The 21,064-nt window shown below is 40.9% G+C and overlaps 1 protein-coding gene across 5 annotated transcripts in view; it reads right to left on the bottom strand.

Moving 5' to 3' along the window:
- enah (ENAH actin regulator) overlaps positions 1-21,064 on the bottom strand; it is a 179,097-nt gene that overhangs the window by 12,066 nt on the left and 145,967 nt on the right. For 3 of the 5 annotated variants that reach the window (XM_083898366.1, XM_083898365.1, XM_083898367.1), the window contains 7 exons: positions 15,890-16,224; positions 9,023-9,829; positions 3,700-4,004; positions 3,070-3,221; positions 2,323-2,371; positions 1,140-1,191; positions 864-930 (listed from right to left, as the gene is read on the bottom strand). In XM_083898366.1, coding sequence (XP_083754492.1) covers positions 864-930; positions 1,140-1,191; positions 2,323-2,371; positions 3,070-3,221; positions 3,700-4,004; positions 9,023-9,829; positions 15,890-16,224 — 1,767 coding nt within the window. The remainder of the gene's footprint in view (positions 1-863; positions 931-1,139; positions 1,192-2,322; positions 2,372-3,069; positions 3,222-3,699; positions 4,005-9,022; positions 9,830-15,889; positions 16,225-21,064) is intronic. The other 2 variants (XM_083898368.1, XM_083898369.1) reach the window with 2 other exon arrangements.

Raw genomic sequence — 21,064 nt, 5'->3', positions numbered from 1 at the left:
AAACTCAAATGACCTGGAGCCATGTGACGATATTAGCCATGTGACGATATTAGCTTAAAGTTCTATCAAGATATCCCATCATGCTATAGCAATAACAACATTAAAGGTGCATTATGGAAAAAATCCTTAAGCAACTGGCCATGAAATCCTCCTAATATGTCACAGAGACTCATGAATAATGTTCATATAACAAACTGAACTCACCAACAACAACAGTACAGACACAATATTTGCATTAAAAACATCTTTTGCAGACTGTAAATCATGTTTATGTTTTGAAATCATGTTTTGGCATGTGGCGCCACCTACCGCCGTCTACCAATCATTGCAGTCAGTAGAGTCTCAGCTGCCGAGCAACCACGGGTAGCCAGTTACGTCAGAAAACCAAACCTAAAAGACCTCTGCTTTTTATATGAATGTAATAACCGTGTTTGGCCACATTCTTTCATATGGCACGTTTAATTATATTTTACAATTTTTTTTTTGTGTAGATCTTATCGTCCGATATCCTTCTCCTCTCTTGCTCATTGGCACCTCAGCAGTAAGTTCCAGCGACATCCAAGGTGCACTCAAAGGCAACATAAGCTTTAGTGATGTTAGCCAGCGTTGAACGGCCCCAGCTCTGTACCGCCATGCTAACGCTATGCGATGCTATTTGTTCCTTTTAAAATGGGTGATGGTGTTTAGTAGCGTTGCTGCTACAGCCATTCAAAACACAAATACTTTAGCAGGGAAAAATAATAGCCAACGATGAGCGATATGGAAACTAAACGTCAGGGCGATTTACCCTTTTAAAGTGTGATTTAAAAGAAAAAGTGCAACACATCGTGATGTAATGTGAGAGAAGTGGAGGACGACTGTACCTTCCAATGACTGGAGATTTGCTACCGTTCATGGTGTTAGTTCTTTCCCATGGCTTCCTGGGCATATCTGGAGAAAAACCACACAATCAGTCAAATTCATTTCAGAAGATTACAACAGAAAAACACCAATGCGACTTAAAACAACAACCCTAAAAGGAAAAAGAGCTATTTTCGTGCTAACTTGGATCATCATCTTTGCCTGCGATGGGAAGATGCATATTTATCGCTGCTGCTGCTGTGGTTCCCCCTGTTCTGCAGACTGTGATGGTCACTTACCTGGTGTGCTACAGGCTGACATTTTAGGGGTTGTGTTTGAATCGCCCTCCTCCTATTGGACAGAGAGAAACACGGGGGTTTAAAGGTCAAAGATGAGTCACAGTCACAGGGGTCACTGATGTGATAATCAGAGAGAACACTGATTCATAGGTGCAGCAGATATTTTAGGGACTTCTGGAGGAGGTAAATAAAGTGACACTATAGTGCTGGTAAAGGACAAATAACAAAGGAAGAAACTGTGAAGTGAAGTGAAGTGAAGAAGACAAAAGAGATGTGTATGGCACTATTCAGACATTATGGGCCAATTCCAATTCCTTAACTGGCCCTCAAAACCAAGTGTTGAGGGTTATTTTGTCACTTAGAAATGGGACACCCCTTAAATGCAGATACGTCTTCAGACTGTAGGGGGCAGAATAACGCGAAAGCTGCGTCCAGTCTGTCAACTCCACAAAAGAAGAAGAAGAACACATTTACGTCACGATTATTTATTACGATCCGTTTGTCAGTCAAGTTATTAGGTTGTCAGTTAGTTATAAGATGATACTCATACAAATACCACAACCACGGACACATTCAGCTGACAGTTACCACACACCACGGCTTATTGAAAAGTAAACCATAGCAAACAATCACTTGTCCGCACTGGCCGGCTAATAAACTTGCCCCTCAACTTAATTTTTCTGAGAATCGGGACAGCACTTGCACTAGAGGGAGAGCGCATTTTTGAGATTGAGGGTTAAGCAAGGAATTGGAATTCACCCTATATTTATTTTACAAAAGTTAAATTTGCATTTCCACTTACAGCACAACAGCATAGGGAAATAGAATACTAACAAATGCTTGCTTTAAATAAAAACCTGGCCTCTTGCAGTTCAGATAAGTATTTAGAGACTCTTGATATTATGTGACGGTAACGATTTACAAACTGGAATTCGGTGCACAACGTCCACCAGAGGCATGTGGACTATATCACACAGATAAAGCGATGAGTGATTGAGGAGAAATGCAGTGAATGCAGTGTACTGTGAACAGTCTGGACACACTGAAGAATCCATGCACATCATTATCACACAGACACACAGGCTATTGTGACTGTGAGTCAGTAGCAGAGGGAGAGTAATGAGGACATTTTTGGACCCAAATCAAACAAGGCAGACGTGAAGGAGAGACTCGTGATACTTACTGATCTCTGGTCAGGTTCAGGTGATGAGCCCTTCTCTGCAATTCTTCTCCTGTAAGATTAAGAGTCAATGATTAATGTTGGAACATAACAGGTTGACTTTATGTGTCTTGAGTTTAAAAAATGAATTCAGATTAGGGCTGGAACTAAGAATTATTTTCATAATCTATTAATCGCTTGATTTTTTTCTCGAGTAATCGGGTACTTGTTTGGTCCACAAAATGTCAGAAAAAAACCTGGAAATGATGATGATATCACATGTCTTATTCTGTCCCAAAAACAAAATGATTCACTTTGATTGTTTTGTTATATGGAGCAAGGAAACCTGAAAACATTCACATTTAAGAGAGATTGTTTGTTTAAAAGAACACTAAAAGCAATTCACTATCAAAAGAGTTGCAGATTCATTTAGTAATCAATTAAATGACTAATTATTGCAGCCCTACTTCACAACATTCTAATGTTTATAGTTTTATGAATTTAAATTAGGTTTTTATACAATAGAATATGAATTTGTGGTGGCAGAAACAAACTCCATTTTGACTAACACGTAATGTGTTAAGACCAATACAGTAAAGTAACAAAAATATTTTAAATAAGACGCCATTACTGTGATGGCATCTCTTTGCAGATTGATCACAAGCTCCCTGAATTGTGTAAAATGTTATACTTTAATCTATGGCTGATAAAAGGCATAGACATAGTGACAGAGACATATGAATTCAGTCATAATGAATGAGGTGACTCTACCTCCTAGCCAACAGAGCGCTCATCTCCTCCATAAGGCCTCCTCCTCCAGGCAGAGGGCCATTGCCTCTGGCTTCAGTCTTGGCCCCTGCAGCTCCTGCAGCTCCTATAGCTCCTGACAAGGCGGCTGCCAGAGCTGCCCCAGAATCATCACTCTGAGGAGACACAGGCGTGAAATACAAAGCAACATAACAGATGATCTTTTTATTAATAATAATAATAATAATAATAATAATAATAATAATAATGATAATAGTAATAATAATAAAAAATTTCTTTTTCTTAATCAGGAAAGCCAAAAACCTACTGTTATGTTAATTTTATAGCAGATTTCTGTGTTATGTCAAGTTAAAACACAGTTTGGCAGGGATGCTGTGTAAAAATGCTAAATCTCCTCAGAGTCTGAAATAAGACATGACAGATGACATGTGACTGTGTGTGTGAGAGAGATCTTGCATGAGCTTGGTGTGTGTGTACACGTGACTGATTCAGTGACAGTGATTCTGTGCAATTACATGTTTGCAGTGTCTCAGAGATGTTGTGCGTGTTTCAAAAAGAAGAAAGGACAGAATAAATGGGTAATGAGCGGGATGTCAAGCTTCCCACTGATCAAACGGCCAATCGAACACTCACCCTTGACACTTTGCGCAGCTTGGCTCCAGCAAGGGCGGCGGCCAGGCCCGAGATGGGGCGGTCCTCAGCAGGGGAGAACAGTCCGGCGGGAAGGGGAGGTGCTGGGGGTGGTGGCGGGTTCCCTGGAGGAGGAGGTGGACCTGGCGGTGGGGGCGGCGTCCCGCACGGGGTCAGCGTGGGGGGGAGAGGGGGAGGAGGGGGTGGGGGCGGGTGAGAGGGGACGGCGGAGGTCACAGTGGAGCTGGGCGGCAGTGGAGGGGGCGGGGGAGGGGTGGGGTTGGTCAAGCCCGGGGCCTGCACCACGTCTGTGGGGGTGGGTGGGAAAGTGGGGGTGGGGGGGGGGGGGGGGGGTGGGCAAAAGACACAGGGAAGGAAAACTGAGTTTAACTGTCAGTTTTCAAAAGAACCACAGAGGAAAACCCCCAGTGAGCACTTTATTAGGAACACCATTCCACTGGTCAGAAAACCCAACAACAACCGCCAATACCTGACTTTTGTCGGTACAAAGTTTTATCGACTTCAATCTGATGTAAACCTTGTGAACACACTCGTAATATCACCATCTAAAGCTTTACTTTTGGCAGCATAAGATCATGAAGCGCACCATTGCTCTAAGCTTGTTCAGGGTTCTATTGTATGCTGTAATTTGGTTGTTTGCCCCATCAAAGAAGATGAACAACAGCAGGGAAAAAAGAGGAATCTAAACTCGTCTGCTGGTGACCAGAAAGGAGTCACATTTTTACTGTGAAAATCTTGTGTATTCCCACTCATTTTGTTGCAAAAGGAGCCAAAGATGGCCATATGGCGACAAAGTGGCTCGCATGTGGGTTTAAATTGACCGTAGGTGTGAATGTGAGAGTGTCTCTGTGTGTTGGCCCTGCAATGGCCTGGTGACCTATCCAGGGTCACTGGGGCTGATTTCATGAAACAATTTGATTCCGAGTCTATAAAATGTTTGATCCAATTTGATTTGACTCAATATGGATTCATTTAGTTTCCACACCAATTTCAGTGATCTCTCTAACCTGGCGATAGCTACATGAATGCACTTGTCTTTCAGTATGAACACACATTGAAATTCTCCAGTGCAGTTTTGGTGATAATAAAAAATATTTGATTAATTGATCAATTAATTGATTAAGTTCAAAATACCCAGCCTAAAAACACAACAGGCATTTTAAAGTAACAAACAAGTAAGTGGTGTTGTTTTGAGGTAACAATGGAAGACAGAAGCACACTTGAAAAGCAGCATGTGGAACAATTTCTGGTTCAGAACCGAATATCGCGAAGTAACGAACACATCTGCAGACTTAGCTGTTCGCTTCACCGGAGCCCTTAAAAAAGAAAAAAAATTTTTTTGCACACAGACCAGCTATAATTTGGTAAAATGTGTGTTCAGTATAGGAATGTGTTCTTAATAAAGTGCTCTTTAAACGCTTTATCAGCCTGAATAACAAGAGATTACACAACAGTGTCATACCTGCAGAGCAGCAATAGATGATCGACATGAAGTATTATGTGTTAGCTATGACATCATGCCACATATTAATCACAGCAAACATCGCTTTAGCCACATGCAGCTTTGGTGAGTAGTGATTTAGTTTGTTTAGTTTTTTTTGTAAACGGTATAAATGATTCCTATTATTGGCCAGTCATATGTTGAAGGTTTACATTCCAGTGAAAAACGACTCCATTATAATCAATGAAACATACAGTTTGGTGTGATGTCACACACACCCACACACACACACACACACAGATAACTAACACAGAAAGATGGGCAGCACTCGTTTTTAGGTCGGTGCCATCTGTCTTTATATAATCACACTCAAAGCCTGATTTAATTGTGTTTGCTAACAGATGACAAATAAAAAAAAAAAGAAGTACTTCAAGGCTAATCAAAGGTCGAGTAATAATTTGGTTTTATTTACAGTCATAAATCAGTGAGTCCATTAGTGTGAACAAGGGATCAGTATTGTTCAGGCAGTTAAGTCCCTTCAAGCCAATCATTGCAATGGTCTCAGAGGTCAAAGGTCATTAGAGTGTCTCCTGCAGCTAATAATAGAAAACTCCAAGGTCAAAGGTCACTGAAGCAGCATACAGTATATGTATGCAAGTACACAGCCAGTGTTTTAGGATAAATTCGATTTTTGTGTCACAATCAACTATTAGAATGTATAATAACTACAACAACATATATGAAACACACTAATTTAAAATAAAAAGTGCACCACTGTGACCTCTACGACGCTCCTATCAGATAAAATACAAATGAAACGACGTGGAAGGAGCTGTTTTTTGCTTGATCGGTTGCAAAATAGTAGTACAATGCGTAATGACTGCTTTTTTGAATTATATAATAGTACAGGATGGGGAGAAAACATCCTCGTGTGTCTGATGAGGGTGAAAACAAATGATGAAAACATAAGATCAGCACAGAGTTGGGAAACAGACAAACAAGAAGAAAAGTTAAGTTAACTGAAGTCTGTGAACTTAAGTTGATTTCCCAATCAACTTAAGTTCACAGACTTCAGTCAGTGATCAGTTAGTGATTCCTGTCAATAGAAGGTGCCTCACTTAAGGCCCATACACATTTCATAACATATAAAAGGAGAGTTTATGAGACGACTGACAGAGAAGGTAGACTGTGCTGCAGTGACAGCAACATGAGCTGATTGACCCAGGGAGAAGGAAAAATAAGTCTTCTTCTCTGTTTTTAGTTTATTTCTGTTGCAGCATTACATGACACACAGGCCTGGAATATGAACTACAGAGCTCAGAGTTGTTTTTGCGGGGTCTCGTGTGGATGGAAACATTTCTTGTAATTTAAAAAAATCACAATATTTCTTCTGCATATGAAAATGCAGAATCTGCAAGAGTGGAATTTTGAATGTAGTAAGCGTTTGAGTTGCTGCATTGACACATGTCAACCAATAAGCACTGAGATTCTCCGACTCAAGACGTAACGTCACATCCGTGTCCGGCAGTCAGCTAGCCCAACATGTATCATCTCTGTGTGTTCACATCTGGAGCTCTATGGAAGCATGACACATTAAAAAAAAGAAAGAGCTGGGATTAAAGTCAATAAGGAAGTCAGTCTACCTGGCAGATGCGAATGCACACCAAAAATGGTGCAGTGCAAGATGCAAAAATTCACGTTCAGTGTGACCACAGCTTTACTTTGATTCATACTGTTGTACTGTTAAGAACAGGTTTACAGGCCTTGGCTTCTTTGTCAGCTTCTATTCACTTATTCAGTTATTTGGACTTAATTCATGTGAAGGATTCACGTTATCCATCGCTATCTTCATAAAGGCGCCTCCTCTGTCTCCTCAGCCTGGAGCAGTTGTCTGTGAAAACACTGCAATTTCACATTCTGTTCACCTTAATAGGGAACAGTTTATCTTCAGAGTGCCAGGACAGGCTGCACCAAAGGTACGTATGTTTTTGTCTGGACCACATTTTTTTTTAACTTCCTCAATATTAGCTCCATGAGGAATATTGGAGCACATTAGCTACATCTTCTGGCAACATTTTCACTTCTACGGGGGAAAAGGTATAAAATTTTGGGGTTCACAGTCCAACAGAGAACATGAGATATGAAAACGAGAAGTTGCAATTCAGTTTCAATCTGTCAGCATCTATTTGCATATGAATGCTGATCAATTAAAAATCCATCAATGATAGCCAATGAATCGAGGTCTTTTGTGCTCCACATGGACTGTGAGCAACCTCACATAATTATTGCTGTAGTACATATTCCAGGCCTGTATGTAGTGCTGTAACGGCACATGCCTACAGAGCCCCCGAAGTGACGAAGTGAAGTGTTTTTTTTCATATTTTTTTTGGAAACTCGAGATTTAAATTTTTTTTTTTTTTCGCCGCTTTTTTTTTTTCTCGTGTAACTTCGGGGGCTCCATACACACTGTGTACAAACAAACAAACAAAAAAATAAAGCCTAATTTTGAACATGAGATTGAACACAGTCACAGAAAAAGAGACAGAACAAACGACAATGAAACAAACGAGCGTCTAAGGAAAGAAAATAAACGTTTTCATAAAGCAATAATATAAACAATATTCAAACACAAGAAGAAGACAACAACGATGAAGACAGTGACTGTGAGTGAAACAGCAAGAGAGAGGTGGTGCTATCACATCATTGTTTTCCCAAAGTAGCATAATTATAATTATTGGTTGTCTACATGAATGTTGCATTTTGAAATATTTTCACTGTAGGACCCGTTTTCCAAAATAATGTTTTCAGACAGATGCTTTCCCAAAACACCGGCTCTGTGTGGATAAAGGAGCACAAAGGACACACAACGTTTGTTACAAACTAACTGGCATGAATACATCCTTCTTAGTGGCCATGCTGAAGTCCATGATGTTTCCCAAAACTGGCATCTCACCTGAGCCAATCACATAGTACCCGGAGTACCCAAAGTGCATTGGGAAAACTTTTTTTCAGTTGTGATGCTAAACCTGGCTGAGCCAGTCTCAACCTCCAAGTGTAGAATAATAAAAATAAATAAGTAATAAGTCTTATTAAACGTTTTGTGTATATATAGTGTGATGTATTGCTTAATTGCTGCTGTTTATTTTAAATTAAGTTTTTATAAATGTAGTGCATTGTATTCATTAGTAAACATGACACATGCTGAGTTTTCTCAAGAACGTTTGCTGATCTATTTCGTCCTTAGACAGCCATTTTTGACAGGAAACATATTTCTGTCACTTGGGGATAGTTTATATTATAGCACGAGTTGTTGATCCACTGCTGCCTTCTTCAGTGACGTCAAATGTTCTAATGTTTTTTGGAGTTTTGAAATCTCCAAACATGGCAGCAGTAGACCAGCAGCTGTTATGTCCCTGCAACCTAAAAAATGTGGAATGGTTTTATAGACTTTTGTGCAGAAAAATGAATTTTTGAAAGAGTTCAGTTTCCAGAAGGAAAAGGCCGTCTAAAAGCAAAATAAAGTGGCAGACACGTTCTTTAGATGTTGTAAACTTATCAAGCACCTGTTCAGACCAGGTTTTAACATCCGACCTCAGTGATCCAATCACATCCATGCGTCATTCCATTTACATCGGAAGCTGGAACTGGGAGCTCCAACTTCCACTACATTTTAGTTAAAAAGAAAATTGGAAATGCAAACGTATCTCTGGCTAGGCATTGTTGCTTTAGGACAAGTTATTGCCTCACATTTTAGAAAAAGAAAACTCAACTTTACAGATAAAGAGTGTTTAGTAGCCTCCCCCTTTACCCTGTGTTAGTGAGTGAGTCAGGAGGAGTGAACAGAATGCAGACTGGAGGCCTTACCCTGGGGCTGACAGGAGAAGCCCCCCTGAGGCGGGTAGGGCTCTGAGCCCGCAGCTGTGTCCAGCTCCCCCGGCCCCGACAGGCCCAGGCCCACAGGGAGGGAGAGGTGCTCAGCAGAGGCAGAGGTGGCGGCAGTGGCTGCAGCAGCAGGGGGCGCTGTGGAGGGAGAGGGCACACCAGGAGCCTGGGATGAGGAGGGGGGAGACGAGGTGGAGGACGCATAGGGAGCTACAGGGGAAGGGAGAGGGGGCGGGGTAGGCGGCGGAGGCGGGGTGGGACAGGCGATGCTGAGGAGGGCGTGGCCGTGTGAGATGGTCAAGGGAGAAGGCGCGGGGTACATGGGCGGGCCGTTGGGGGACGGCGAGGGAGGCTTCTGGGTGAGAGGGGAAGGGGCTGCAATAGGGATGAGTGGCCGCGGACCGGTTGCCTTCCCGGGGGGGCTGCTTATCATGACAGGGGGCGAGGGAGGGAGTGGGGTGAAATTGCACGCCGACCACACCACAGACTTAGGTGGAGCAGGAGGTGCAGGGGCAGGAGCCGGAGCAGGGGGCGGAGCCTGCGGTACGGCCTGCTGCCGCCTCGGGACCGTGGCGTAGTGAGGCAGGACCGGGTGGAAGGCAGAACCGAGCGAAGTGGCAAATTTGGAGGCCGAATGCCTGAGTGGCGGGGTCGGGGGCGTGGCGCTGGAGGAGGAGGGTGATAACGGAGTCCCAGGAGTCGGGTAGGAGGGCATGGATGGAGATACAGGTGCGGAGGGTGTTCTATTGTACTCCTGTGGCGTGGGACTGTACAGGGTGCTTTCAAAAGCTAAACGCACATCACACCAATGGACAAACCAAGGTCAAGGACAAGACAGGACAGAAGGGGAGGGGGAGACAGAAGGAAGGAAAGACGGCAGGAAGGAAGCAGCCATTGTGCACACAGGAGGGAAAGACAGCAGGTCAGGAGAGAGAGGAGGAATAAGGAAGGAGGAAGGGAGGAAAAAAGAGAAAGGGGGCAGTTGAAGCAGGAATAACCAGCACAAGAGCTTTACTGTATACACGTTTTCTTCATGGGTTGTGTCCTCTGTGGGCCTGAGGTCATGCTACTATGTTAGTGGACACGTGTTAGCACTGTGGACAGAGCCACACAAAGACACAAAAGCTTTCACAGTCTTCTTGAGAAGAGAGGAAGTGAAGAACAGATGGAGTGAGGAGGAGAATTCAGACTTCACACACCGACTGTACAACATGATATTCCTAGAATTCTAGCACCTAGAATTAAAAGACCCAGCATGCAACAGGTTATATCACTCATCACAATCCAGTGTAATTTGCATACAGTATATCTTATACACTATAACCTTTCAGTCAGTTTGGACAATACAAGTTAAATTTAACCACTGTTTTCATGAACACAGGTGGATGTTAGCTGATACTTTGATTCAAAACAGTTTACAGTGACTTTGCTTTCCACTGTTGGACACAGTGATGCTGAACTCCCAATATTTCTGCTCGATATGGAACTAAATAGTTACTCTTCACGATGCAGCAGCAGCAAAAACAACTAGGGCTACATCCAAACTTATACATTTCCAGTTGAAAGCAGACTTTTAGAACCTAAATTATCATGTCCAGATGGGCAGTATAGCTCCGTATCAGTAGTAATCTGTAAATTTGTCAGGAATGACGGTGATGCCCGACCCAAACAATCATCACAATCAAGAGGGGCTGGACCATGGGGGTGGAGTCGAGAAATAAACAATGGGGACTAAAGCTATGTGTACTAACTTGGGCCATCACACCATGAAAGAGAATTTGAGGTAACGTCATCACCACTCTTTTGAGTTGTTTGTCACTGACGATGTGGAACATGTTGTAGAGGGCACAACACAAATCAAACATGCTAGACTTTCATACAGGAGGTCGCCTCAGATCCATTCTCGATTGTCATTCATTATGATATTACAGTTTAAAACCATACATTTTTGGGGCAGATTGTGTTTGAAAGTAGACTGACTGCAGCATAACACAACTAAATATGTATTTCAAGTAAAGCTGCAATAATTAATCAATTATTATTCGATTACTAAATTCATATTCAACTATTTTTATGACTGATTAACTGGTTTGAGTGTTTTTTTCCGCTAATCTTTGCTAATCTTAAATCTTGTTAACATTGCATGTCTCTGTTTAATATATTGATAAACGATCTTTTACGGTAGGGTGTTGTAATTTTCATGAGACGATGACACGTGCACAGGACACCGTATCTGTCTCGATCAAATGACCCATAAATAAATAATAAAGCTTAAATCTTACAAAAGAAGCCAGTGTTGACGTTTTGATGATGTGCAACCATGAAGGCTTTTTAAATACTATTTAAATGTAATGATATTTCAGAGGTTAGGAAAATAAATAAAGGTTTGTTTTTGATGTCACATGAGTCACTGACCAGATCGAACACTGACCAGCATCTCGTTCAACAAACAAGTGTGTTTTTATATTTTACTGTACATTTCCAGTGGAGTGCTGCTGAGCAACCAGAGTTGTAAACAGAGGACAGTGTAATTACAGCTTTGTTTGTTCTTGTTCATATTATTGTGTCAGGTTTAATCTGCACTATGTAAACTCATCTTATTACACTCTATTTTTATTGTAATTATACTGCATTCACCTCCCATCCTTACTTTAGATACCCCAGTAGAAAAGAATATTACTCTTTTTTTAGACTCTTTCTAATGGAGTTTACAGTGTGTTACAGTGAATCCTAATGTTAGAATTCATTAGCTTAAGTGCTTTTGTTTACATGCTATTTTAGCTCTTAATGTGGGCTGAACTACAGCTGGATGGACGTGCCATATGTTTTCCTTGTGTGGGGATGGTGTTAAGTTCTTCACCTTCTGCTCTATTTACTCCTCACTATCAAATGTCATTCCCTGTCCTTATGCTCGTGATAACTCTTACGGATTAGTTTTTGTTAAAGATTCAGCATGAGAACAAGCCAGTATGTCCATGTGGGCCCCATAAGGGCGGGTTTGTCCTTGGCGTCCATTGTGGTCCCTCTCGTGTTACAAACCATGTTACTGAAACAACTTGGGATCTGCATAGTTTAGTGCCCACTTACTACTAAGCGGACATGGGCTTGAAGTGGGCAAACATGTACGGGGCACCCCAGAAACAGCAAGACAAACCCGGTTGGGACCCATATAGTTTGCTCGACTATAACTCTTATGGCACCTACATGAACATAATGGCCAACTGCAATTCCGAATATTAGTGTCTGCATTTGTATTCATCGATTACATGTAATTATCCTGTGGTTGAGTCGATATCTTGTGGACGTGACTCTGCTGGATCAGTAAAAAACAGCTCAGTGAGGCTTCTGATTCTACTCAGGCTACTCAGCTTCACATGAACTTGAAGGACCAAGTCAACCGTACGACCGCCTAGCTCATCTCTTCCGTGTGTGTGACACCTTGCTTCTTTCAACTGAGCGAAAATCTCAATCATTTCCCTTCATGCTTTATTTATTCCTGTTTTTCCCATGATTCTGCCAACCTTTATTTCCTCTAATTTACGCCACTGAACCACTCTTCACGATCCATTTGACTCTTCTCCATCATTCTTCCTCATCCTCCCTCTCTCTCTCTGTAGCACTGGGCTGGTCATGTGACTGAGAGGCCCCCAGCTTTGCTCTAACTATTCCACAATGACCACAGGTTTCACAGAACACACTGATTACTGCTGACTGCTGGACACGCAGGAACATCAACAAGCACATGTGCATACATGTGAAGACGACAAAGCCAGAGTGTTGAAGCTCAGCTCCTCGTGCAGCTGATCTGCACTTTTAGGGACAATGTGGGACAGAAAAGCACACAAAAAGAGACTAAAACAGCCCGGTGGTCAAGTGGGTTCACTGGATTATTTACTATTACTATTATTTGATCTAAAAGCTTGGAAATGGGACACAGTTTAGTGAGTATCCAGATCATTGAAATGTGCCAATGGTGATAATAAGGAGTTTTGGGCAAATAAATGCGAGTTACGTTTTTAATTTTGGTGTCAGTAACAAGATGCAAAATAATTTAATAGATATTATTTAATGTGAAATATGTTTGCATTTTGTGTGTGAGTAAGCAACACAAAAAGAAAACAGCCTTAACGGGAACAGATTTTGAATGGCATTTATTTAGTGAATGTGCTAATGATAAAAAAATATTCAGATTTCCTAACATTCTGAAAAGTACAACTACCCAACCAAAGGTTGTACCATACATGCTATGTCATAAAATTCATTTTTTTCTTCTTTCTTTTCACTCACACCTTGAAGCTGTGTCCCAGATTATCACATTAAATACTAAGTGACAAGCTCTAATTAAAGCCCTCAGATGTGTGTGTGTATGACATGTGAATAACTCCACCCTTTTATCCTAGGGCTTTTGACTGATACAGTAACACACACACACACACACAGCTTCGTTCAGCTATTCTTCTCAGGACACTGCATTGCTCTCAGTTCATTTGAACAGCCTAAACAAAGTATTATCCCTAACTTTAACACAATTACTTATCTTAACCTAACCACAAATACATACACCAGCTCCCCAGAAATGAGGTTCTGCCTCATTAGAACCAGGTTTTGTTCTCCATAAGGACTACTGGTCCTGACAAGGTCAGTGTTTATGCTAGAAAAAGGTCCTACATAGGTAACAAATACAAGAACACACACACAGAATGTCCCCAGGGTCTCACCAACATTCTCCCTGATGATGTATTTTTAGCCTCTGACTAACTCTACTGAACTGTACTTGCCCGAGTGTGTGTGTGTGTGAGTGTGTGTGTGCATGTGTTAATACATGTATATGCTAATAGGCCAACCATAGTAATGAAGCGTGCCTCACAGCGTACGTAGTCTTCCCTACTGACCCAGAGCTTACATGTAGAATATTTTATTTTCCTCAGTATCACACCACCCAAACCACGACCAATCACAGCCCCACTTAAGATTGTGCTAACACTGTTTTCTCACCTGTGGCTCTGCTAGTTTTAATTCCACTGGATATATTGAATATATTCTTTAATGCGGGTACACAAAATTCATGTATAAATAAGCTGCGCACACTCCAAACTCCAAGAGTTCAGTGATTAGAATGATAATCAAGTCAATTTACTGAGGGCTTTTGCTATTCTGGATTATTTTCATCAGCTTTTAGTCTGACGGCTATTTTTTCTTTGATTATTTAGTTGTTTGGTACATAAAACGTGTGAAAACGACAAACATAAAACCCAGAAATTTCAGTTTACTGTCACAGAAGAGCGAAAATCTCAAAATGTTCCCATTTAAGAAGCTGAAAAAAAACTCAAACCAATGAAGTGATGATCAAAACAGTTCATTTAGCGGTCTATTATCAGTGGATTCATTATTGCAGCCCTGTGCCGTGTGCAGATGCTCTTTTTAATATGATGCACACTGATGCACAAACACTCACACAACTATCTCCCTCCATGGCCCAGTGCCTTTACAATCTGTTCCTATAGCTCCTGCTCCTCCCGATGGGGCAGATGTGCAGAGTGTGGACCGTTACAGTAGAACTAACAAGGTTAGATAACAATGTTAGCACTGACGAGATGGACAACAGACACAGAGAACAGACTCTCCAATTCCCAGGCTTCAAGGGTTTCATTCAGTCAGAGGAAGTGTGTTCACCTGCCACTTCACAGCTACACCAGGCTGGGTGGGAGTGTCTTGTCCTTGGTCGAGATTAACTAGTCTTCTTCTTCGAGTCTTTTTTATTCTACAAATGACTCAATAATACTAATAGTACGTTCTAATATACAATTTAGTAGATTTTACTAATATCAGATAGCAACTGATACTGAGTATCAGATAAGTTCTTTCCCTATCCTATACTTTCTATAATAGATCTAAGTCCACATTAAAGGTGCCATATGTAAGAATGTGGCCAAAAAACGGTTACTACATTCAAATTCAAAATACCGAAGTCTTTTAGGTTTCGTTTTCTGACGTAACTGGCAACCCGTGGTTGCTCGGCAGCTGAGATTCTACTGACTGCAATGATTGGTAGACGGCGGTAGGTGGCGCCACATGCCAAAACATGATTTCAAAACATAAACATGATTTGCAGTCTGCAAAATATATTTTTTAATGCAAATATTTTGGCTGTACTGGTGAGTTCAGTTTGTTATTATTCCTGAGTCTCTGTGACATATTAGGAGGATTTGAATTCCAGTTGCTTTAGATTTATTACATATTGCACCTTTAAGTCTGTTCACACTGGAAAATTAAAGAAACCCTAAAATAAGTGAGCATTTAATACGTGTTGATGTGCACGTTTGTCCCAAAATGCAATTAAACACAGATCAATGGCCAAAGTAACCATGAGCTGCAGAAAATGATTAAACAAGGATTTGTCAATTCAGATGAACACAATTTCACTGACATGCATTAGAACATAATTTCCTGTTAGTATAACATATTATTGATATGATTATTATTTCAGGTCTAGCTGCAAAATGTCTTTGACAATGACAGTATATCATTTGTGTGTGGCATGGAACTGGGATGTCTGATTAATACTGATTAATTAATACTGCCCAGTCAATGAAGAGACTATTATCTGATGTAAACATGTTATTGCAGTCAACACACTACCATGTCTGATGCTTTTTAAATAATATTGACGTTTACTGTTTGAATTGTATGGACACTGTTAAAAAAAAAGCAATCATTTTATTTATTTATTTATAGGCTCAAGGAAATCGTAGAATCTTTTCATCTTCAGACCAACAGTCTAAACACTGGCCTCCAGAAACTATCTTGTGTGTTTGTGTGTGAGCAACAAACCAAAGTGAAAACACTCACCGGCATTCGAGATGCGTCTCCCTCTCTCCCAGTCCTGCTGCTCTCTGTCCAACTGCTCCTGCTGCTCCTTCTCCAGCCGCTCTCTCTCCGCCTTCTCCCTCTCCATCAGCTCACGCTCGCTGCGCTCCTGCAGCTCCTGGCGCTCCCGCTCCAGTCGCTCCCTCTCCGCCTGCGCCTCCCTCTCCTGACGCTCGTGTTCCTGACGCTCGCGTTCCTGCTCGCGCTCCAGCATCTCTCGCTCCAGGCGCTCCTGCTCCTGGCGCTCGTGCTCCAGACGCTCCCTCTCTTGGCGCTCTCGGTCCAGCTCCTTCTGCCTCTGCAGCTCCTGAAGCTGCCTGGAGCAGGAGAAGAGACATATAAGACATAAGAATAAAATGTACTTATACTTAAGTAAAACATTTTTTTCATTTAAAATTACAACCTTATTTGGATGCACTATAAGTTTTGGAGGAAACATGTAATACAGTTTCATAAAGACAAGGCAGTGAGTGTATTTGGCATCGTATTTTAGAGAGGCTTTTGTTATAAGAGTTGTCATTTAATGCATGGACAAAACAGCAGTGTCCAGAATTATAACCTGTCGTGAGAGTAAGATCAAGCAGTTATGATATGTATGAAAACAGGTTTGGCAAAAAGCCAGACAAATTCTGTGTGATCCTGATGTGTGATTTATGGGATGTGTTTTTGAATCAACCTGTGAAGCCAAAGACAATTGCCCACATCTGTGGACATTTAAGGGTTATTATTATCATTATTGTAGATGTCATCATTTTTTGTTTTGTGAGTCTTTTTTTTTTCTAAAAGACTCACAAATGTGGAACACATTACCAACTGAAATACAACAACAACAAAAAACATTAAAAGATATAATAAACAATGTGAAAATGTGTTACTACAGTTCCTTAAACGCTTTAAATTCTAAAATCATAAACCTGCTATTGTCTGTACCATTTGTAACCTTGATATCTGTTTTTAAAGGCCTAACTAGGAACAGGAGTTGGAAACTAGTTATAGTTATGATCTCTAAGTGTAAATCATCAGTTACTACAGCATACACGTAAGCAGGGTGAGTTTAATTATATATATTTGCAGTGTCCCTATCAAATAAACGATATAAATAAAAATAAACCCCTATTTTCTGACATTCTACGGCGTAATAAAACCATCAATATAGTTGCAACCCTACTTGTGTTTACAAATTGATTATAACAATTCCTTAATACAGAGATTCACTGCAAATGAATAAGGAGAATGTGTCGATCAGTGTGTGACCTGTCTTGACCCCAGTGACCCTGCTGTCAATATATAATAACGGCTCTATGGCACAATATCCATGCCAAAGTCAGCTCTGATTAAATTTGGCCACATTAAAATACATATACTTGGAGCTGTGATGAAAATACTGTCTTAGCTGAAGATGGCTGCAAAGAGACAACTGACAGATGAGAAACTAAATGAACAGAAAAATAATCTATTTTTTGTTTAATGTTCTTCATTAAGAGGCTGCAGTATCTTAATTATGTCTGTGATGCTGAAGTAAGGTGGGTTGGGAAGCGGGGGGGGAATCCCTGAGGATGTTTATTTGCAGACCCTGGTTGGGACACTAGGTGTCAGCAGAAGACAGCAGAGGTACGGCTGGTAACGTGAGCCTGCAGGAGCAGTTGAGCGGAAACTGAGAAATGGACCATTTAGTCAGCATCGAATGCCAGTGTGTGCGTGCTCGTGTGTGAGAATTGAGTTCAAGCATAGGGAAAGGCAGCCATTTCCATTTTTACTACTTGTGAGATTCAACAGATATATATATATACATATATGCCTGTGGGGATACGAGACTGTTGTTGCAGCAGTTTGTGCAAGAACATCAAAAATAAGAGCAGGAGACAAAATGAGAACAGAGGGAGAGTGAACAGACAATAGAGGATAATACACTGGACGTGCAGTACAGTAATCCATGGTGATAAAGACTGTATTATGTAGAGCCTTGATGCACTGAGCTGTGAATAAAAATGTGTGTTCACAGAGAACACTTTATAGACGCAGCTTAACACAAAAGACATAAAGAGTTGCATTAAAAAAAACATTAAAAATATACATCATGCTGAATATACGTACGCTAATACTTTGTGAAAACTGAAAGTGATTAAAGGCATTGTATATCCCTATACCACATAAACAATATACTGATGATCATGTATCTATGTATGTGTACACACACACATAGATATACAGTATTATTGGTTATATTGGTACTGTAGAAGCTTCTTGTATGAGTGACTGACACAAAGTCACCATCAAACAGTCTTTTTCAGCTGAAAAATTAAAAATGTACTCTCCAAACCATAGTCCATAGAGAAAATCCAATGTTTTTTATGTAAAACCAAATGCACAGAGGCGGAAAAAGTACTAAAATATTGTACTCAAGTAAAAGTACCAATACTTTGATGAAATATTACTCAAGTTGAAGTGAAAGTAGTCATCTGAAAATGTACTCAAGTAGAAGAAAAAAGTAGTTAATTTGAAATGTACTTTAAGTAAAAGTTACTTAGTTACTTTGCGTGGGGTGTGAGGGTAGTAGAAATATGACAAGGGGTCAGAAATCCAAATCGATTTTGGAGCTCACATGTCCGGCGCAACACATCACATCATCATTCGTCTGGTTCTGGTGTATATTTTCCCCCTGTAGGTCTTTATTGTGCTGAATTTTTATTTTTACTCAGTAACGGATAGGATTTATAAAGTAACTCAGTACAATACTTGAGTCAATACGTACTCAAGTAAAAGACAACATTCTGATTTTAAATTGTACTTAAAAAATACAAAACACAAAAAAAGTATTCAATACAGTTACTTGAGTAAATGTATTTTGTTACTTTCAACTTCTGCAAATGCAGAATTTGAAACTTGAAACCTTTTTGGAGCAACATGTGGAGGCAAAAGTGGATCAACAACTCCTGTGTACAACAATCACAGATTTTCTCTACGGGCTTTGGTGCAGGGAGTGAGCGGTTTACAAAGTGACACAAACGTCAGTTTCCAGACAGAAAAGGTTGTCAAACTGCAAGGCATCTTACATATTCCTGAAAAATCCTAGACTTAAGCAGGTACAGATTTTATTAGGTGGGCATTTTTCTACATACAATGTGTATAATTATTCATGGTTTAAGTATATTCTTTCATAGAAACATACAAGTCTGCACTACTTGCATTTCACATTCACCTAACACTGCAGCAGAGTCAGGATCATCCATCTGTAGCTTTACTCTACCAGTTCTTGCTTTCATTTATTACCCTGACAGCACTGGGGACATGAGGATTTCTTGTAGATTTTTCTATTAGCCATCGTGATCTATAACGTCTCCCTGAGGATACAAGTTCGGATTCACTGTGCTGAGGAGGAGAGGGGGTCGTTGATCATTCTGTCACCTTTATTTCTAGAAGAGTTCATAGTACTTAGCTGCTTTTATGGCTTTTAAGTCTGTGTCCCTGCTCTCACTGTTACAGATCACTGCAGCACATGGTCATGATAAAAAGGTACAGAATGCTTTCAACGAGGCTCTTACGAGCACTTACTCAATACTTTGGCTCACCCTACAACTGTTGAGTTTGTGTGGCAAGTGGGGGCCTTGCAGCCTGGTCTCCCAGGAATACTTTTCTGCAAACCATGAGAAATGCTTAAATTGTACATCCTCACTCACTCGCTCATCTTCTAGCACTGGATCCTCAACATCAGGGTCACGAGGGACCTGGAGCCAATCCCAGGTGACATAGGGCAAAAAGGCGAGGGGTCAAACCCTGGTGAACATCTCGTTTAAAAAGTAACATGATGCTGGCCAAATCACTTTATCCTCCACCAGAGGGTCGTGGGGGTGCTGTGCCTATCTCAGCTGACAGGGCTCACACTCTCACACCTATGGTCAATTTAAAGAGACCAAATCACCTAATCCCCATATTGCATGTTTTCACAAAAAAAAAAAAATGTGCATCCTCCTTTTGCAGAAATAACAGCCTCTAAACGCTTCCTATAGCTTCCAATTAGAGTCTGGATTTTGGCGGAAGGTATTTTGGACCATTCTTCTTTACAAAACATCTCCAGTTCAGTCAGGTTTGATGGTTTCCGAGCATGGACAGTCCACTTTAAATCACACCACAAATGTTCAATAATATTCAGGTCTGGGGACTGAGATGGTCATTCCAGAACCTTGTATTTGTTCCTCTGCATGAATGCCTTAGCAGATTTTGAGCAGTGTTTAGGGTCGTTGTCTGAAAGATCCAGCCCCGGCACAACTTCAGCTTTGTCACTGATTCCTGGACATTGTTCTCCAGAATCTGCTGATATTGAGTGGAACCCATGCGACCCCAACTTAGCAAGTGTTTTTCTTGGAATGTTGTGTTCTTTTTCCACCATGCATAACGCCCCTGGTTTTGCCCAAATAACTATATTTTAGTGTCATCAGTCCACGGCTCCTTATTCCAAAATGAAGCTGGCTTGTCCAAATGTGCTTTAGCATACCTCAAGTGACTCTGTTTGTGGCAGGTGCAGAGAAAAGGCTTTTTCTGCAGCAAGATGATGTTGTAGGTCTTTGGAGCTTGTCTGTGGGTTGACTGTGACTGTTCTCACCATCCTTCGCCTCTGCTTATCTGAGATTTTTCTTGGTCTGCCACTTCGGGCCTTAACTAGAACTGTGACTGTGGTCTTCCAATTCCTCACAATGTTCCTCACAGTTGCTTAAATCACTGAGATAGCTTTCTGTATCCTTCCCCTAAACCATGATGTTGAACAATCATCGTTTTCAGGTCATTTGAGAATTGTTTTGAGGCTCCCATGTTGCCACTCTTCAGAGAAGATGCAAGAGGGGAAACACTTACAATTGGCCTCCTTAAATACCCTATCACATGATTGGATTCACCTGTGTATGGAGGTCAAAGGTCACTGAGGTTACCAAACCAATTTCGACTGATAATTAGTGCTAAAGTTATTGAAATCAATAAAATGACAAGGGTGCCTAAATGTATGCACATGCCTAATTTTGTTTAAATAATTCTTGCACACTTTCTGTAAATCATATAAACTTTATATCACTTCTCAAATATCACTGTGATTGTCTCCTACATGATATATTAACTGATTTTTTTTAATCCAAACACCCAATGATTTATTAAGGAAAATCATGAGAA

Source organism: Microchirus variegatus, assembly GCF_963457635.1.
Source record: "Microchirus variegatus genome assembly, chromosome: 12".
Lineage (NCBI taxonomy): Eukaryota > Metazoa > Chordata > Actinopteri > Pleuronectiformes > Soleidae > Microchirus > Microchirus variegatus.
The sequence above is the reverse complement of the archived record's forward strand: the minus strand, read 5'-3'. Positions and strand labels throughout refer to the sequence as shown.